The sequence below is a fragment of the Lepidochelys kempii genome, chromosome 26 (assembly GCF_965140265.1).
Source record: "Lepidochelys kempii isolate rLepKem1 chromosome 26, rLepKem1.hap2, whole genome shotgun sequence".
In the NCBI taxonomy this organism is placed as follows: Eukaryota; Metazoa; Chordata; order Testudines; family Cheloniidae; genus Lepidochelys; species Lepidochelys kempii.
In genome coordinates this window covers 14,523,442-14,538,125 of record NC_133281.1, presented here as the reverse complement: position 1 = coordinate 14,538,125, position 14,684 = coordinate 14,523,442, and the positions used below count along the sequence as shown (strand labels likewise).

Sequence of the window (14,684 nt, the reverse complement as noted above, 5' to 3'; positions counted from 1 at the left end):
GCCAGGGCTTTGTCAAGCCGGGCCTTAAAAACTTCTAAGGAAGGAGATTCCACCACCTCCCTAGGTAACCCATTCCTGTGCTTCACCACCCTCCTAGTGGAAAAGTTTTTCCTAATATCCAACCTAAACCTCCCCCACTGCAACTTGAGACCATTGCTCCTCGTTCTGTCATCTGCCACCACTGAGAACAGTCTAGATCCAAAGTGATGGGGTTGGGTTTCTAACCATAGAGATTTGTCAACGCTTTTATTTGAACCAGTAGAGCAAAGCCCTTGAGAACGGACGTACATGCGTAAAAAAATACTGGAGCGTTTCTGGGACCAGGAAGTTTGTCTGACTTGGCTTTAAATGTATAGCGCCTTCTGCATGTCCTCTGTCCCCAGGTCTCTCCATGCCCAGGGCACACAGGGTGGCATCTCCGGCAAACCCCGATGGCCCTGCCCCGGCTCAGCAACGCTGTTCTGGCTCCACTCCGGTATCAGTGGCATGGTCTGACTCCCACTAGTGATTCTGTGCTGTGGATGATGGGCGAGGCTATCAGACCCACAGTATAATGGGCTGCTCAGTGCCGCGGACCCACACTGTCTTGCTACTTGCTGCGCTGTGGGAGTAGTGCCCTGACTTGCTCCATTATTTCCAAGAACTCGCTCAGTGCCTGGGCGTGAGCAGCAGGCTTCAGTGCCAGGTGCTGGAAGAGGTTGAGTGGCTCGGCATTCCGGCAGGCCTTGGGGACAGGGATCTGGTTGGGCAGGGCGCTGTTTCCGATCAGGAAGTGGTAGAGGCATTTCTCCTCCAGGCCACGGTGCAGGTAGGAGAGGGTGTCCCGTAGCCTCTGAGCTAGCTGCTCCGGGCGCCATTCCGACAGCGGCAGGAGGAGCAGGAGGTGCATCAGGGCGGTTTTGAAGTGGTAGGTGGTGAGGACCCTGTTCTCCAGAGTGGGCAGCCTGCATTCCTTGAGGTGGATGAGGATCTGCAGGCATTTCAGGTGGCAGCTGTCCTGTGGGGCGTACCTGCTCACCAGCTGGAAGAACAGCATTTCCTGGACAGCAAAGGTCTCTACCCAGACTGTGCTGCTCGGGTGGCCCGTCTCAGCCCCGTGGCTGGCCAGGAAGACCAGAGAGTCTCCCTGTTGCACCCCGAGTATGATCTCGATGCAGAGGGCCCTCCCGGACTCGTAAGCCAGCCTGAGCTTGCAGGAGGAGGCGGAGGGCTGGGCCGCGAGCTGGAAGCTGTAGTTGTGAGCCATGAGTGCCCAGGCCTGGCCTACCAGACTGTGGAACCAGAGCATGGTTTTCCCCACGTCCAGGTGGGAGCTGGAGCACAAGATGTGCACACGGAAGGGCCCCTGCTCGTCGTCACGCAGGTCTTCCTCGGCATGGTGCAGGAAGCACAGCACGTCCCCCAGCAGCCTCTCCCGCTTGCACACGCACTCCAGCTCCACCACGACGCGCCCATGCTTCTCCCGGGCGCCCTCCGCATTCTCCATCTCCAGGCGGAAGGAATGCCCCTGGGGGGCCAGCAGGGGCACGAGCACCCGGTAGGCCTTGGGGTCCCTATGGGGGCACCAGCCTTCAAAGGTGCTGGCCACGCCAATGCAGTTCTCCAGCTCTGGGAGGAAGGTCTGGTAGGTGAGGACTCGGCAGGCCTCCAGCAGGGTGTTCACCAGGCCTGCCACAAACTCACAGGTGCTGGCCAGGTCCTTGGACACTCCCTGGAGGTGTTGGTCATAAAAGTGCTCCAGGGCCGCTCTGTCTGGGAAGTCGGGATGCTGGGTGCAGGAGCGCCTGGGTGCTGCTTCGGCATCGTCCTCCTCCTCCTCGCTGCTGACATCCTCGCTGCTGGAGTCGTAGCTGGACTCGGGCTCCATGCTTGGCCTGCAGAGCTCAACGAGCAGGATAATGACCAGCACCCCGTAGTGCCACCCATCCCAGGCCATGTCGTCGGGCCCCCGCTCGGCCGCCACCCTCAGCGCTGTGGCTTCCTCCTCCCCCTGGCTCTGGTTTGGCTCCAGGCTCCGGCGTGGGCCCGGCCTCTCCTCGTGGTTCCTCTGCTCAAACTCCAGCTGCAGGCGCGTCATCTCCAGGGCCAGCCGCTGCTCCCGCTCCTGCACCCACTGCACCGTCGCCGGGTCCTGCTTGTCGCTGACCATCAGGGGGTGGTGCACGATGGCCAGCACCGCCAGGAAGAGCAGGCTGCCCACAGCCATAGCCTGGAGGAGGGGAGAGAAAACCACTCAGGGGGCGTAGGGGAGAAAGGATCGGGGAGGGGCATCGGCTCCCCCCCATCTCTGCCAGAGCTTTGGGCAGCACCCCGAGGTGCTGGCTGAGCGCTGCACGAGCCGTACTGGGAGAGCACACGGCCTCCTCCACAAGGCACAGCAGGCCTGGAGCCGGCGTTTCCCTCACCCTGCGCCCCGGCCCAGGCTGGGACGGGGAGAGGGTAGTTCCTTCTCCCATGGGCGATTTGGGGAGTGGGCAAGCCTGGGGGCTCTGAAGGAAGGAGAGAGGGATTTGGTGTCTAGGGGCAGGAAGCTGTGAAGTTAGTGGGGTTTGGGCCCCTAGGATGGGTCAGGAGGATGGATGGGGGGTGGGGTATCTAAGGTCTAGACCTGGGGCTTGGGGGCAGGTTGCTTGTGCTGCTGGGGTTGTAGGGAAATGTGGGGGTCAAATTCCAGGTGCATCAGCCAAGCTGGCTCTGAGGCATAGGTGGGGTCCACCCCAAACCCCCCAGCCCTGAGTCTCATGTAGCCCCACTGGAGCTGGAAGCTGAACGCTGTCTCATTGCCTTGGGGAGCTGCGTTCTGCCAATTTCCTCTCTCTGGAATCAGGGCCGGCTCTAGGGTTTTGCCGCCCCAAGCTGAGGTGGGGCTGGGGCTCGCAGGCGGCGCTGGAAGGGGTGGGAGTGATGTCCCGTTCTCCCAGCGCCTGCAGGGGCTTTCCCTCCCCTCCCCAGCCCGGCTGCGGAGAGAAGCCCCGAGATAAGGGGTGGCCCAAGGCCGCGCAGCAGCCAGGGCGCAGATGAGACGGCGCAGCCCCGGCTCCCCGGCGAGACTCGCCCTCTCCTCCCCAGGGAGCGGCTGGGCCCTGGCTGCTCAGCATCCCGGGGCTCGGGCTTCCCTTTCCCGCTGCGGCCGGGGGCGCGGTGCCCTCGCCCTGTCTAAGTGGCACAGCTCCGAGAGCACCACTGCCCCGAAAAAACAGGGTGGCCGGAACGCCGCCCCTGGAAACGTGCCGGCCCCCAGTACATGCCCGCTTTGCTGGTGCCTAGAGCCGCTCCTGGAACCGCAGGGCCATCGTCAGCTGGGTACAAACGGGTCAGATCGTCCCGCCTCTCCCTTAGAGCGTGGGTCAGTGACCCCAGCTCCAACGCAAAGTGCTTTCAAAGACAATTGGCCCCTTAGTCGTAGGGCTGGAATTTATAGTGAGACCAAAGAAATCCAGATTGCGGACAGGCAGCATCTGGGCCGCTTGCAGTTAAGTAATTCTGCCCACCCCCAAGCTTAGGAAAGGCTAGTTACTAACTAGCCATTAAGGCCACTGATTGTGGGGGCTTCATTTCGGAGCGCGTGGCCTGATGCCCAGAAGTACGGCGCACCCACCACTCCTGTTCGCATCCCAGGGAGCGGCAAACTCAGGCCTGGTTGTCTCAAGCTGGGCACTTCAAATTAGGGACAGCTCTTGGCAATTTGGTCCAATGCTTCTAAGGACTTCCTCAAGGAACGTGCTCCAGCAGCCAGGATGCTTCCCCAAGTCCATGTTCGCTGCTCCGAGCTTTGCCTCCGGGCTCCCCCTCCATCCGCCTCCACCCAGCCTCTCCATACTCACTCTGAGGATGCGTCACACTCTGGAAGGGGGGGTGCAGCTTAAGCCAGGGCTGGCCCATGCTACAACCCTGCTAAGAGCAGCCCTCCGGGACGTTCCACTCACATTGCACTGGCTGGCCCACTGACACCAACCACCTTCCATTGTTACCCACTCTCTGTGAAGTCACACCGGCCAGAATCCCTTTAAAGGGGCGGCGCACAAATGCTCCACGTGTGCCCTGCAATGTCAGGCCCTCAGCCGCCTCCCTGCCGTTGCCATTGCCCAGCTTGGGGAGATCCCAGCAGAGAGATGTGACAGATGGGAACTGGAGCAGGGCAAAGCAGGTGGGATGACTTGTGACCAGCTTGAAGCTGGGCTAGGCTCATCCGTGCAACATTTCCCTCAGTCTGAGCAGCTCTGAGCAAAGCTAGCCAGAGCCGTGGCAGGAGCTGGATTTTGAGCAAGTCTGGATCGGAAGATCGTACCAGCTGGAAAACATGCAGAAGCCCATGATTGTTTGGTCCATCTGTAGCAGTTTCAGATGAGCTACGCTGAGGGGAGAAAGGGCGACTCCATAGTTGGGGCCCAGTATCCAGTAAAGGGCCGTCTGGTTGCCCTTGATTTTGCTCTCTGTCTTTGTTTTTCGCTCTGCTCTGTCACTGGCTTCCCCTGGCTCCTGCCCTATCTCTTCTCAGTCTCTCCTAAGCAGGACACAAACCCAATAACAGCTAGGCATTGCTGATCGTTACTGGCAGCGTAGCGACCCCAGCCATTGGCCATTAGCGGGCTTTGAACCCAGCACCCAACCCTAGACCTCTGCCGCAAGAACAGCCCCATTAGCTGGCAGTAGCCATCTGCTCTGTGAACTAGCCCCTGAGAGAGGCACAAGACACGCTCTCCCAGGGCATTGCAGCTGGAAACCCCTCTGGGTGTTTTCTGCTGGGTTATTCAGAGTAGCAGTAAGGAACTTGGCAGCTGGTGATTGCACGGATCATAGAATCATAGAATATCAGGGTTGGAAGGGACCTCAGGAGGTCATCTAGTCCAACCCCCTGCTCAAAGCAGGACCGATCCCTGACTAAATCGTCCCAGCCAGGGCTTTGTCAAGCCTGACCTTAAAAACCTCTAAGAATGGAGATCCCACCACCTCCCTAGGGAACCCATTCCAGTGCTTCACCACTGGATGATGCAGGACGCAGAACAGAATCCAGCTCACTTTGTATTGGCTGCACAAATACCAACCCATAACATCTCCAAGGCACTTTAAACGTGAACTAACCCCTTCTCACCGCCTCTCCTGTGTCAGATCCTGACTCCCAGGCCCGGCCTTTAACCCATACACACACCGGGCCTCTTGTGCCTCTGTCTGTATTACGATTGACGTCTGCGTAGCACAGCAGCACCGAGAGGCCACGGTCCCCCCGTGCTAGGCCCTGTACGCACACAGAATAGAGAGGTTTCAGAGTAACAGCCGTGTTAGTCTGTATTTGCAAAAAGAAAAGGAGGACTTGTGGCACCTTAGAGACTAACCAATTTATCTGAGCATGAGCTTTTGTGAGCTACAGCTCACTTCATCGGATGCATACTGTGGAAAGAGTAGAAGATCTTTTTATACACACAAAGCATGAAAAAAAAAGATCTTCTACACTTTCCACGGTATGCATCCGATGAAGTGAGCTGTAGCTCACGAAAGCTCATGCTCAGATAAATTGGTTAGTCTCTAAGGTGCCACAAGTCCTCCTTTTCTTTTTGCGAATACAGACTAACACAGCTGTTACTCTGAAACCTGTCATTATGCAAGGCACTGCATTTAGCCGTATGGAGTGGAAATCTATCAACTGCATGAAAAAACTTGTACGGATACAGACAGACATCATCTTCCTTTCCAAATGCAAACAGATGGACATCGTACCAAAAGGACTGAAGGTAAAAAATCCATTACAATCTACATACCGCACAGACTATGCTGACAGCTTGTGCCACACGCTCTCAAAGAAACTGCGGAATCACCTGATCAACATCCTCTACAGCAAACAGGGAAAGGTTAAGAATGAGCTCTCAGAACTGGATACTCTCATAAAAAACCAACCTTCCACACAAGCTTCCTCGTGGCTGGACTTTACTAAAACTAGACAAGCCATTTACAACGCACACTTTGCTTCTCTACAAAAGAAAAAGGACACTAAACTTTCTAAACTACTACATGCTACAAGGGGCCACAGCAATGGTTCCCTCAACCCACCCAGCAATATTGTTAACCTATCCAACTATACTCTCAGTCCAGCAGAAGCAGCTGTTCTATCTCGGGGCCTCTCCTTCTGCCCCTCCACCCCCACGAACATGATACAGTTCTCTGGTGACCTAGAATCCTATTTTCGATGTCTCCGATTCAAGGAATATTTCCAACATACCTCTGAACAACATACTAATCCACAGAGACCTCCCTACCAACACTACAGAAAGAAGGATTCTAGCTGGACTCCTCCTGAAGGTCGAAACAGCAGACTGGACTTCTACATAGAGTGCTTCCGCCGACGTGCACGGGCTGAAATTGTGGAAAAGCAGCATCACTTGCCCCATAACCTCAGCCGTGCAGAACACAATGCCATCCACAGCCTCAGAAACAACTCTGACATCATAATCACAAAGGCTGACAAAGGAGGTGCTGTCGTCATCATGAATAGGTCGGAATATGAACAAGAGGCTGCTCGGCAGCTCTCCAACACCACTTTCGACAAGCCATTACCCTCTGATCCCACTGAGAGTTACCAAAAGCAACTACAGCATTTGCTCAAAAAACTTCCTGAAAAAGCACAAGATCAAATCCGCACAGACACACCACTGGAACCCTGACCTGGGATATTCTATCTACTACCCAAGATCCATAAACCTGGAAATCCTGGGTGCCCCATCGTCTCAGGCATTGGCACCCTGACAGCAGGATTGTCTGGCTATGTAGACTCCCTCCTCAGGCCCTACGCTACCAGCACTCCCAGCTATCTTCGAGACACCACTGACTTCCTGAGGAAACTACAGTCCTTCAGTGATCTTCCTGATAACACCATCCTGGCCACTATGGATGTAGAAGCCCTCTACACCAACATTCCACACAAAGATGGACTACAAGCCGTCAAGAACACTATCCCCGATAATGTCACGGCTAACCTGGTGGCTGAACTTCGTGACTTTCTCCTCACCCATAACTATTTCACATTTGGGGACAACGTATACCTTCAGATCAGCGGCACTGCCATGGGTACCCGCATGGCCCCACAGTATGCCAACATTTTTATGGCTGACTTAGAACAACGCTTCCTCAGCTCTCGTCCCCTAACGCCCCTACTCTACTTGCGCTATATTGATGACATCTTCATCATCTGGACCCATGGAAAAGAAGCCCTTGAGGAATTCCACCATGATTTCAACAATTTCCATCCCACCATCAACCTCAGCCTGGTCCAGTCCACACAAGAGATCCACTTCCTGGACACTACAGTGCTAATAAACGATGGTCACATAAACACCCCCCTATACCGGAAACCTACTGACCGCTATTCCTACCTACATGCCTCCAGCTTTCACCCTGACCACACCACACGATCCATCGTCTACAGCCAAGCTCTGCGATACAACCGCATTTGCTCCAACCCCTCAGACAGAGACAAACACCTACAAGATCTCTATCAAGCATTCTTACAACTACAATACCCACCTGCGGAAGTGAAGAAACAGATTGATAGAGCCAGAAGAGTTCCCAGAAGTCACCTACTCCAGGACAGGCCTAACAAAGAAAATAACAGAACGCCACTAGCCGTCACCTTCAGCCCCCAACTAAAACCCCTCCAACGCATTATTAAGGATACAACCTATCCTGAAGGATGACCCAACACTCTCACAAATCTTGGGAGACAGGCCAGTCCTTGCCTACAGACAGCCCCCAACCTGAAGCAAGTACTCACCAGCAACCACATACCACACAACAAAACCACTAACCCAGGAACCTATCCTTGCAACAAAGCCCGTTGCCAACTGTGCCCACATATCTATTCAGGGGACACCATCACAGGGCCTAATAACATCAGCCACACTATCAGAGGCTCGTTCACCTGCACATCCACCAATGTGATATATGCCATCATGTGCCAGCAATGCCCCTCTGCCATGTACATTGGTCAAACCGGACACTCTCTACGCAAAAGAATAAATGGACACAAATCAGATGTCAAGAATTATAACATTCATAAACCAGTCGGAGAACACTTCAATCTCTCTGGTCACACGATTACAGACATGAAAGTTGCGATATTACAACAAAAAAACTTCAAATCCAGACTCCAGCAAGAGACTGTTGAATTGGAATTCATTTGCAAATTGGATACAATTAAGTTAGGCTTGAATAGAGACTGGGAGTGGCTAAGTCATTATGCAAGGTAAACTATTTCCCCTTGTTTTTTCCTACCCCCCCCCCCACACTCCTCAGACGTTCTTGTTAAACCCTGGATTTGTGCTGGAAATGGCCCACCTTGATTATCATACACATTGTAAGGAGAGTGATCACTTTAGATAAGCTATTACCAGCAGGAGAGTGGGGTGGGGGGAGGTATTTTTTCATGCTTTGTGTGTATAAAAAGATCTTCTACACTTTCCACAGTATGCACCCGATGAAGTGAGCTGTAGCTCACGAAAGCTTATGCTCAAATAAATTGGTTAGTCTCTAAGGTGCCACAAGTCCTCCTTTTCTTTTTACAGAATAGAGACAGTCCTTGCTTCAGAGAGCTCTGTCTAGATGCATGAGGGCCTGGACCTTTGCTGCTTTGGGGCTTGCTGTTCTGCCCGATCTCTCCTAGTCTGTCGGCCCCTACTCCACCTGCGCAGGCCAAGGGCGTCTGTCCCACCCTGGCTACGCGGCACCAAGCAGCTCTCAGAGGGAAGTCGCTCTGTGTCACTCCCTGCCCCCTATTTCTCTCCCAGCGGCCTGGCTCTCTCCCAGCCCCGCTGCTGAATGCACCCAGCACCTGCAGTCAGTGAGCATAGGCAGTCTGGGAAATCTGGCCTTAATCGGGGAGGCTAAGTGGGAGCAAGTATCAGGGGGTAGCCGTGTTAGTCTGTAGCCACAAAAACAACAAGGAGTCCGGTGGCAGCTTACAGACTAACAGATTTATTTGGGCATAAGCTTTCGTGGGTAAAAATGGGAGCCAAGCTCTTTTGGCAACCCGGCCCTTGGTGCACGCACCTCTGTACCGTGTCCCGATTACCATCTGGGCTGGGAACACGGAGCTCTTGTCTCGGAAAGCCCAAGTGCTTGGGAAGTGGCCCTAGTGATTCATTAGGTGGCCCTTTTCCCGCCGTGTCAGAGCGGAACCCAAACCCCCACTGGCGGCCAGGGGCACTTCTGCGTAACCTAGGGTGGCCAACTTTCCTATCGCACAAAAACAAATACCCTAGCCCCGCCCCTTCCTCAAAGCCCTGCCCCTTCCCCGAGGCCCCGCCCCGCGCTCACTACATTCCCCCTCCCTCGGTGGCTCACTCTCCCCCACCCTCACTCACTTTCACTGGGCTGGGGCAGAGGTTTCCCCCAGGGGTTTGGGAGGGGTGAGGCCTCTGGGGTGGGGCTGGGGATGAGGGGTTTGGGGTGCAGGAGGGGGCTCCAGCCTGGGAGGGTGGGGTCGAGGGATTTGGAATGTGGGAGGGGGCTGTGGGTTGAGGCAGGGGGTTGGGGTGTGGGAGGGTTTGCAGGCTCTGGGGTGGGGCTGGGGATGAGGGGTTTGGAGTGCAGAAACGGGCTCTGGTTTTGGGAAGGCTCGGGGCTGGGGCAGTGGGTTGGGTCTTGGGATTGGGGCACAGGCTTACCTCAGGTGGCTCCCGGTCAGCAGCACAGCAGGGCTAAGGCAGGCTCCCTGCCTGTCCTGGCTCTGCGCTGGGCTCCGGAAGCAGCCAGCAGGTCCGGCTCCTAGGCAGGGGGGCCAGGAGGCTCCGGGCGCTGCTCTCGCCTGCAGGCACCACCCCCCAGCTCCCATTGGCCACAGTTCCCAGCCAATGGGAGTGCAGAGCCAGTGCTCGGGGTGGGGGGCAGCTTGTGGAGCCCTGTGGCCCCCCCCCACCTAGGAGCCGAACCCGCTGGACACTTCCAGGGCGCAGCGCAGTGACAGGACAGGTAGGGACTAGCCTGCCTTAGCCCTGCAGCACCAACTACCGGACTTCTCACGGCCTGGTCGGTTGTACTGACCGGAGCCACCAGGGTCCCTTTTCACCCAGGCATCCCAGTCGAAAACCGGACACCTGGCGACCCTAGATAACCAGGTGCTGTCTTTCAGATGAGATGTCAGTCCAAAATCCTGATTGCTTGGAATCATCGCAGATCCCAGGCCACCAGGCCTAGCAATGACAGGTGTGACGCTTCCCAGGGTACCCAGGGCTGTGAGGCACCTCGCTACCACCAGCCCTTAGCATAAGGCAGCATCGTCTGTGCCTTCCAGAGGTCAGCTCCCCAGCTCCACTGGGCCTGCCCCTCTTGGCTCACGCAGGCCCCGCTGCCATTCTGTAGGTTAGCAGCTGTCACACGCCAGCCCTCGCGTCCTCTGAGCATCCCCCTGCGGGGTCCGGCCACTGGACACTCACAGATTCGCTGCTTCCAAAGGAGCAGGACAACCCAGCTTACCAGCTCCACCACAGGTCACAGCACTCGATTTGGCTGTGGTGAACGCAAGTGCAAGGTTATTTACCGAAGCCCAGGTTACAGCAAGAAGGAGTATTGGAAACAGAAGGTTACATATCAAATAAAATCACAACATGCATAGAATCACAGAAGCTCAGGGTTGGAAGAGACGTCAGGAGGTCAGCTAGTCCAACCCCTGCTCAAAGCATCCTACAGCCTAGACTTAATTAACTAGATACACATGTCTAATAAAGTATTACTGGTCCCAAATCCATGCTGTGCTGTACAGCCTGGCTGGCCGGGCCCCTCCTTTCAAGAGACGCGCACGCTGTCCTAGGTGAAGGGTTCCATGCGTCTCTTTGTACCCCAAGAAATATCAGGCCAATCCTTTTCCTCTGTTCCTAAACAGGACACTCCCTGCTGCAGATTCTGCAATCTCTCAGTTCACACCCGGCTCGGTGTACACACAGGCTTACAGTGTGAGGCATACAATACACGGTACACAAACAGTCAGACAGGGAGATAGGTGTCTGTTGCCTCCTGCCTGAAAGGGACAACTCCAAGGTGTGTCACTCCTGGGGACCTGCCTTAACTCACAGACCTTAAGAACATCATTTTCGGTATAGATACATAACGTCTTAACCATGAGGTGTACGTACATTTCACAAGGATTATGATGACCAGTGGACAATTGGATCTCCATAGAGACCTCACTCTCCTCCCTTTGGTGGATGGGTGCAGATATCTGACCCCAGGAACCCTGTAAACCCTATGCAGCCTTCTACCAGTTGACATTCAGTGGTCCCTGGCTCACAGGGGTGAGCAGTTCTATCAGAGAAGTCTCACTTTTTCATTTGATCCTGTTTTGCCCCGTCCTCTATTTTCAGACAAAGTTGGTGAGTTGCAGGGATTCTCCTCTTCCTTTCCCAGGGGAATTGGGCTCCAGCTCTGTTGGGCGAGCGCAGACCCATTACATGACCATCGTAGATCACTGCTGACTTGGGCATTGCATCATAAAGGTGCAAACTCCAGTCATGGGGCTCCCTGCTTGGCAGGAATTGCTTTACTGGCTAGAACTGATGATGTTTGGCAGATAAATGATTTGTTCACTGAAAACTTCAGTTGTGATCAACCGAAACTTTGTGAATTTGACCCAATTAGTTTTGTCTAGAAAAACTTCTTCCGGGTCAGCGTCTGCAAACTCCCTCTCTGTGCTAGGCACATGCTGGAATGTGGGAGACCCAGGTTTTGAACTCCCACACTGGGGGCAGGGACTTGAACTCAGATCTCCACCCTCCCAGGTTCATACATTGCAAGGACCTTTGTGATCATCTAGTCTGCCCTCCTGCATAGCACAGGCCAGAGACCTGCCCCAGAGTAATGCCTAGCACAGATCTGTTAGAGAACATCCAGTCTTGATTTAAAACTTGCCAGTGACTCGCTTCCTGGACTTGAACAACGAGGAGTCCGGTGGCACCTTAAAGACTAACAGATTTATTGCAACTTGGCTTCTGATTCAGCCTCTGGCCACTAGGCCTGAGCACTTCTGTTCCAACCATTTAGCCAGCCTTCCTCCCTGGCCATTAGGCAAGACCATCCATGGCCCAGTCCCTAATACCAAGTCCCTTTGAATTGTTCCCCTGCGATCTTCAGCCCCTGATACTGGCTACTCACAGAATTCCAGCTTCTCTGCCCCCAAAGGAGCAGGGTAGCCCAGTTAACTAGTTTGACCTTAAATCACCACTCCTGTACAACACATTGCCCTTGTGAGCACTTCTAATAAAACAAAAGTAGGTTTATTTGGTGTGTCCTGGTCTGTGGGGAGCTTGCTTCTGAGGATGAGCTGGGAGAGGTTGGGGGGATTATTTAAAGGCCAGAAAAGGGGGTTCAGGAAATATATCTTTCAGGATGGGGTCCTCATCAAGTATGTCTCTATTCACAGACAGGGCAATTCTCTGTCTATTGTGTGTCCCTTTTTCACCTCCAAATGGTTTTGATTGTTTTCAGTTCTCTCTGATGGTTTCCATTGCTAGTCTTGGGATGGAGCAAGCCTAGATAACTGAACCTGTCATTACAGCTAACCCAGGAGGGTTACAGCTCCCATCTGCTTGAATGGACTATCTCTGATACATATTCCCTGGTGACTAACTTTTACTCCAAGTCCATAAAGCAGACTGTCAGTATAGTTCCATTATTCCTTAAATATTACCCATAAATACATCTTGCAATAATTATGAATCTTTATAAGTTACCTGCTTTCTGTAGATACCTTACATGTTATCCTTTACAGATAAATATCCTACAAGACATCCTTGTAGTGAGGTTGTCAGGTCTGAGATGAGAATTCTTTGCAAAGAACAGTGAACCCTTTGCCAATGGGTCTTAAAAAACTCCTTATTGTCCTTAACTCTGCTGGCCATAGATTTCCCATTGTGTCTCTTTGCTTCCCTTATCAATTTTCTACAGTTCCTAGCTTCAGAATTATATTCATTGCTACCAATTTCCCCTTTCTTCTATTTGTTATATATCATTTTAAAATTGTTTATAGCTGCCTTCAGTTCCCCTCTAAACCAGGTAGGATTTTTAACCAATACAGCCTTCTTCCCTTGTTGCAGCTTTTTGGGCATCTAGTCAAGTGTTCTTAAACAATTCCCAATTATCTTTCAGAATAAAGAATTTCTTCTCTTCATGTCCCTTTGTTCCTTGTTCTCAACATCTCAGTTGTGTGCTGAGTGCTCATAACTTCCCTCTTTTTACTCTCCTGTTTTGTTATTAGTTTAATGCCCTCCTGACTACTCTAGCCAGCCTGTCCCTGAGGAGATTGGTCCCCCTTCTGCTGAGGTTGAGGCCATCCAAACGATACAGCTCTCTTTCCCCTTAGAAGGTGGACCAATGTTCCACAAAACCCAAACCCTCCTCCATTTACCTAGCCAGTGGTTCACTTGCAGAATATTCAGCATTCTGTCTTCCTTTGCTCAGGGGACAGGATTACTTCCACATTTTTTTCAGCACACTTCTGAGTTCCCTGAAGTCACCTATCCCACAATCCCTTGTCCTGAGTGCTGATATGAACCATCCCCAATGGATCCTTTCCAATCGACTTCAGAAGCCCATCCAATCTTAGCGTGACATAGCATGCCTGGGCTCTGGAAAGAGAGCACACTGTCCTGTTGCCCGTTTGTCCCATGAAGAATGTTCACCCCTCCCTACCCACCAGCCTTCAGGCTATTCTGGAGTGGGCTGCTCTCAATCTGTCCTGCTGACGCTGTCCCATTTTGGATAAATACTAAATAGTCACTGGGGCAAAGAGTGAGAGTGACTCTCCAGCCTGGTGATTTATCTGGGAGGTGGGGCTTCAGATCCCGGTAGACAGGCCCAGGAATAGTTTCCGAGCTGGGCTGCTCCCCTGGAAGGGCGGAGTTTGGGGTTCAAGTTCCCAGGCAGGCACCCCAGTGCACTCACCGGGCTTTCTGAAGCTGGCTGGTAACCTGACCACAACAGACTTTTCGCATTTGTTGACAAATTCCGAACCCTTTTCGAACTGAACCAATCATTTCCCTGGGTTTCCCGTTGCTGACCAACCCGGCTCCAGGGCTGCCCTGCATCCCCCATAGTACACCGGGGCAGGCTTCCTGGGACCTGCCTCTTCTTACCCCAGTGGCGTAACTCCATCGAGCCCAGTGGAGCGGTGCCTGGTCTGCACTGGTGCGCGCCAAAGGAGACTCAGCCCTGCCACGGAGGGGGCTGCGGGTCCGGAGCGAGTATTGCGACTTCTGCCTCTGCCGGGCCAAGTTCATCCCTGCCACAAGCGCAGTGGAACTGTGCAAAGGATGGAGTTGTGCAAAGGCCCTTCTGGAACGGGCTTTGGGCTCTTTCACGCTGAACAATGCCGCGGAAACACAAGCAAACTCCCACGCAAACCTCCACCTAACCACTCCTCTAGAGCGCTGAATTCCAGGGGCCAGACCAGCAGCTCTTTGACATGTCTAAGACCTTGTCTGCTCTGGGGGCCAAACCTTCCCCTGTTGTAAATCCAGTATCACTCTCTTGACTTGACTGGTGCCAGGCCAAGTCACAGCTGCTGTGGGGCTGGCCTGGGGGTTTCCGTCACTCACTGCAGTGGTATGAACACAAGTTTCACCAGTTCAAATCATGTCTACGCTAGGAGTTAGCTGCCTGAATAGAAGAGGTCTAAATCCTTTCCACAGAGACTGCAAAGCTACAGA

At 53.7% G+C, this 14,684-nt stretch overlaps 1 protein-coding gene across 1 annotated transcript; it reads right to left on the bottom strand.

The window, feature by feature from the left end:
* Window positions 1-589: 589 nt before the first annotated feature.
* On the bottom strand, window positions 590-2,206 carry ITPRIPL1 (ITPRIP like 1). Its single transcript, XM_073325341.1, has one exon. It carries the CDS (start codon window positions 2,204-2,206, stop codon window positions 590-592), a length of 1,617 nt encoding a protein of 538 aa, XP_073181442.1.
* Between the last annotated feature and the right edge of the window lie 12,478 nt (window positions 2,207-14,684).

What these genes read in the sequence shown, in the direction of transcription:
- ITPRIPL1 (XM_073325341.1), bottom strand. Translation starts at nt 2,206, where the DNA reads ATGGCTGTGGGCAGCCTGCTCTTCCTGGCGGTGCTGGCCATCGTGCAC.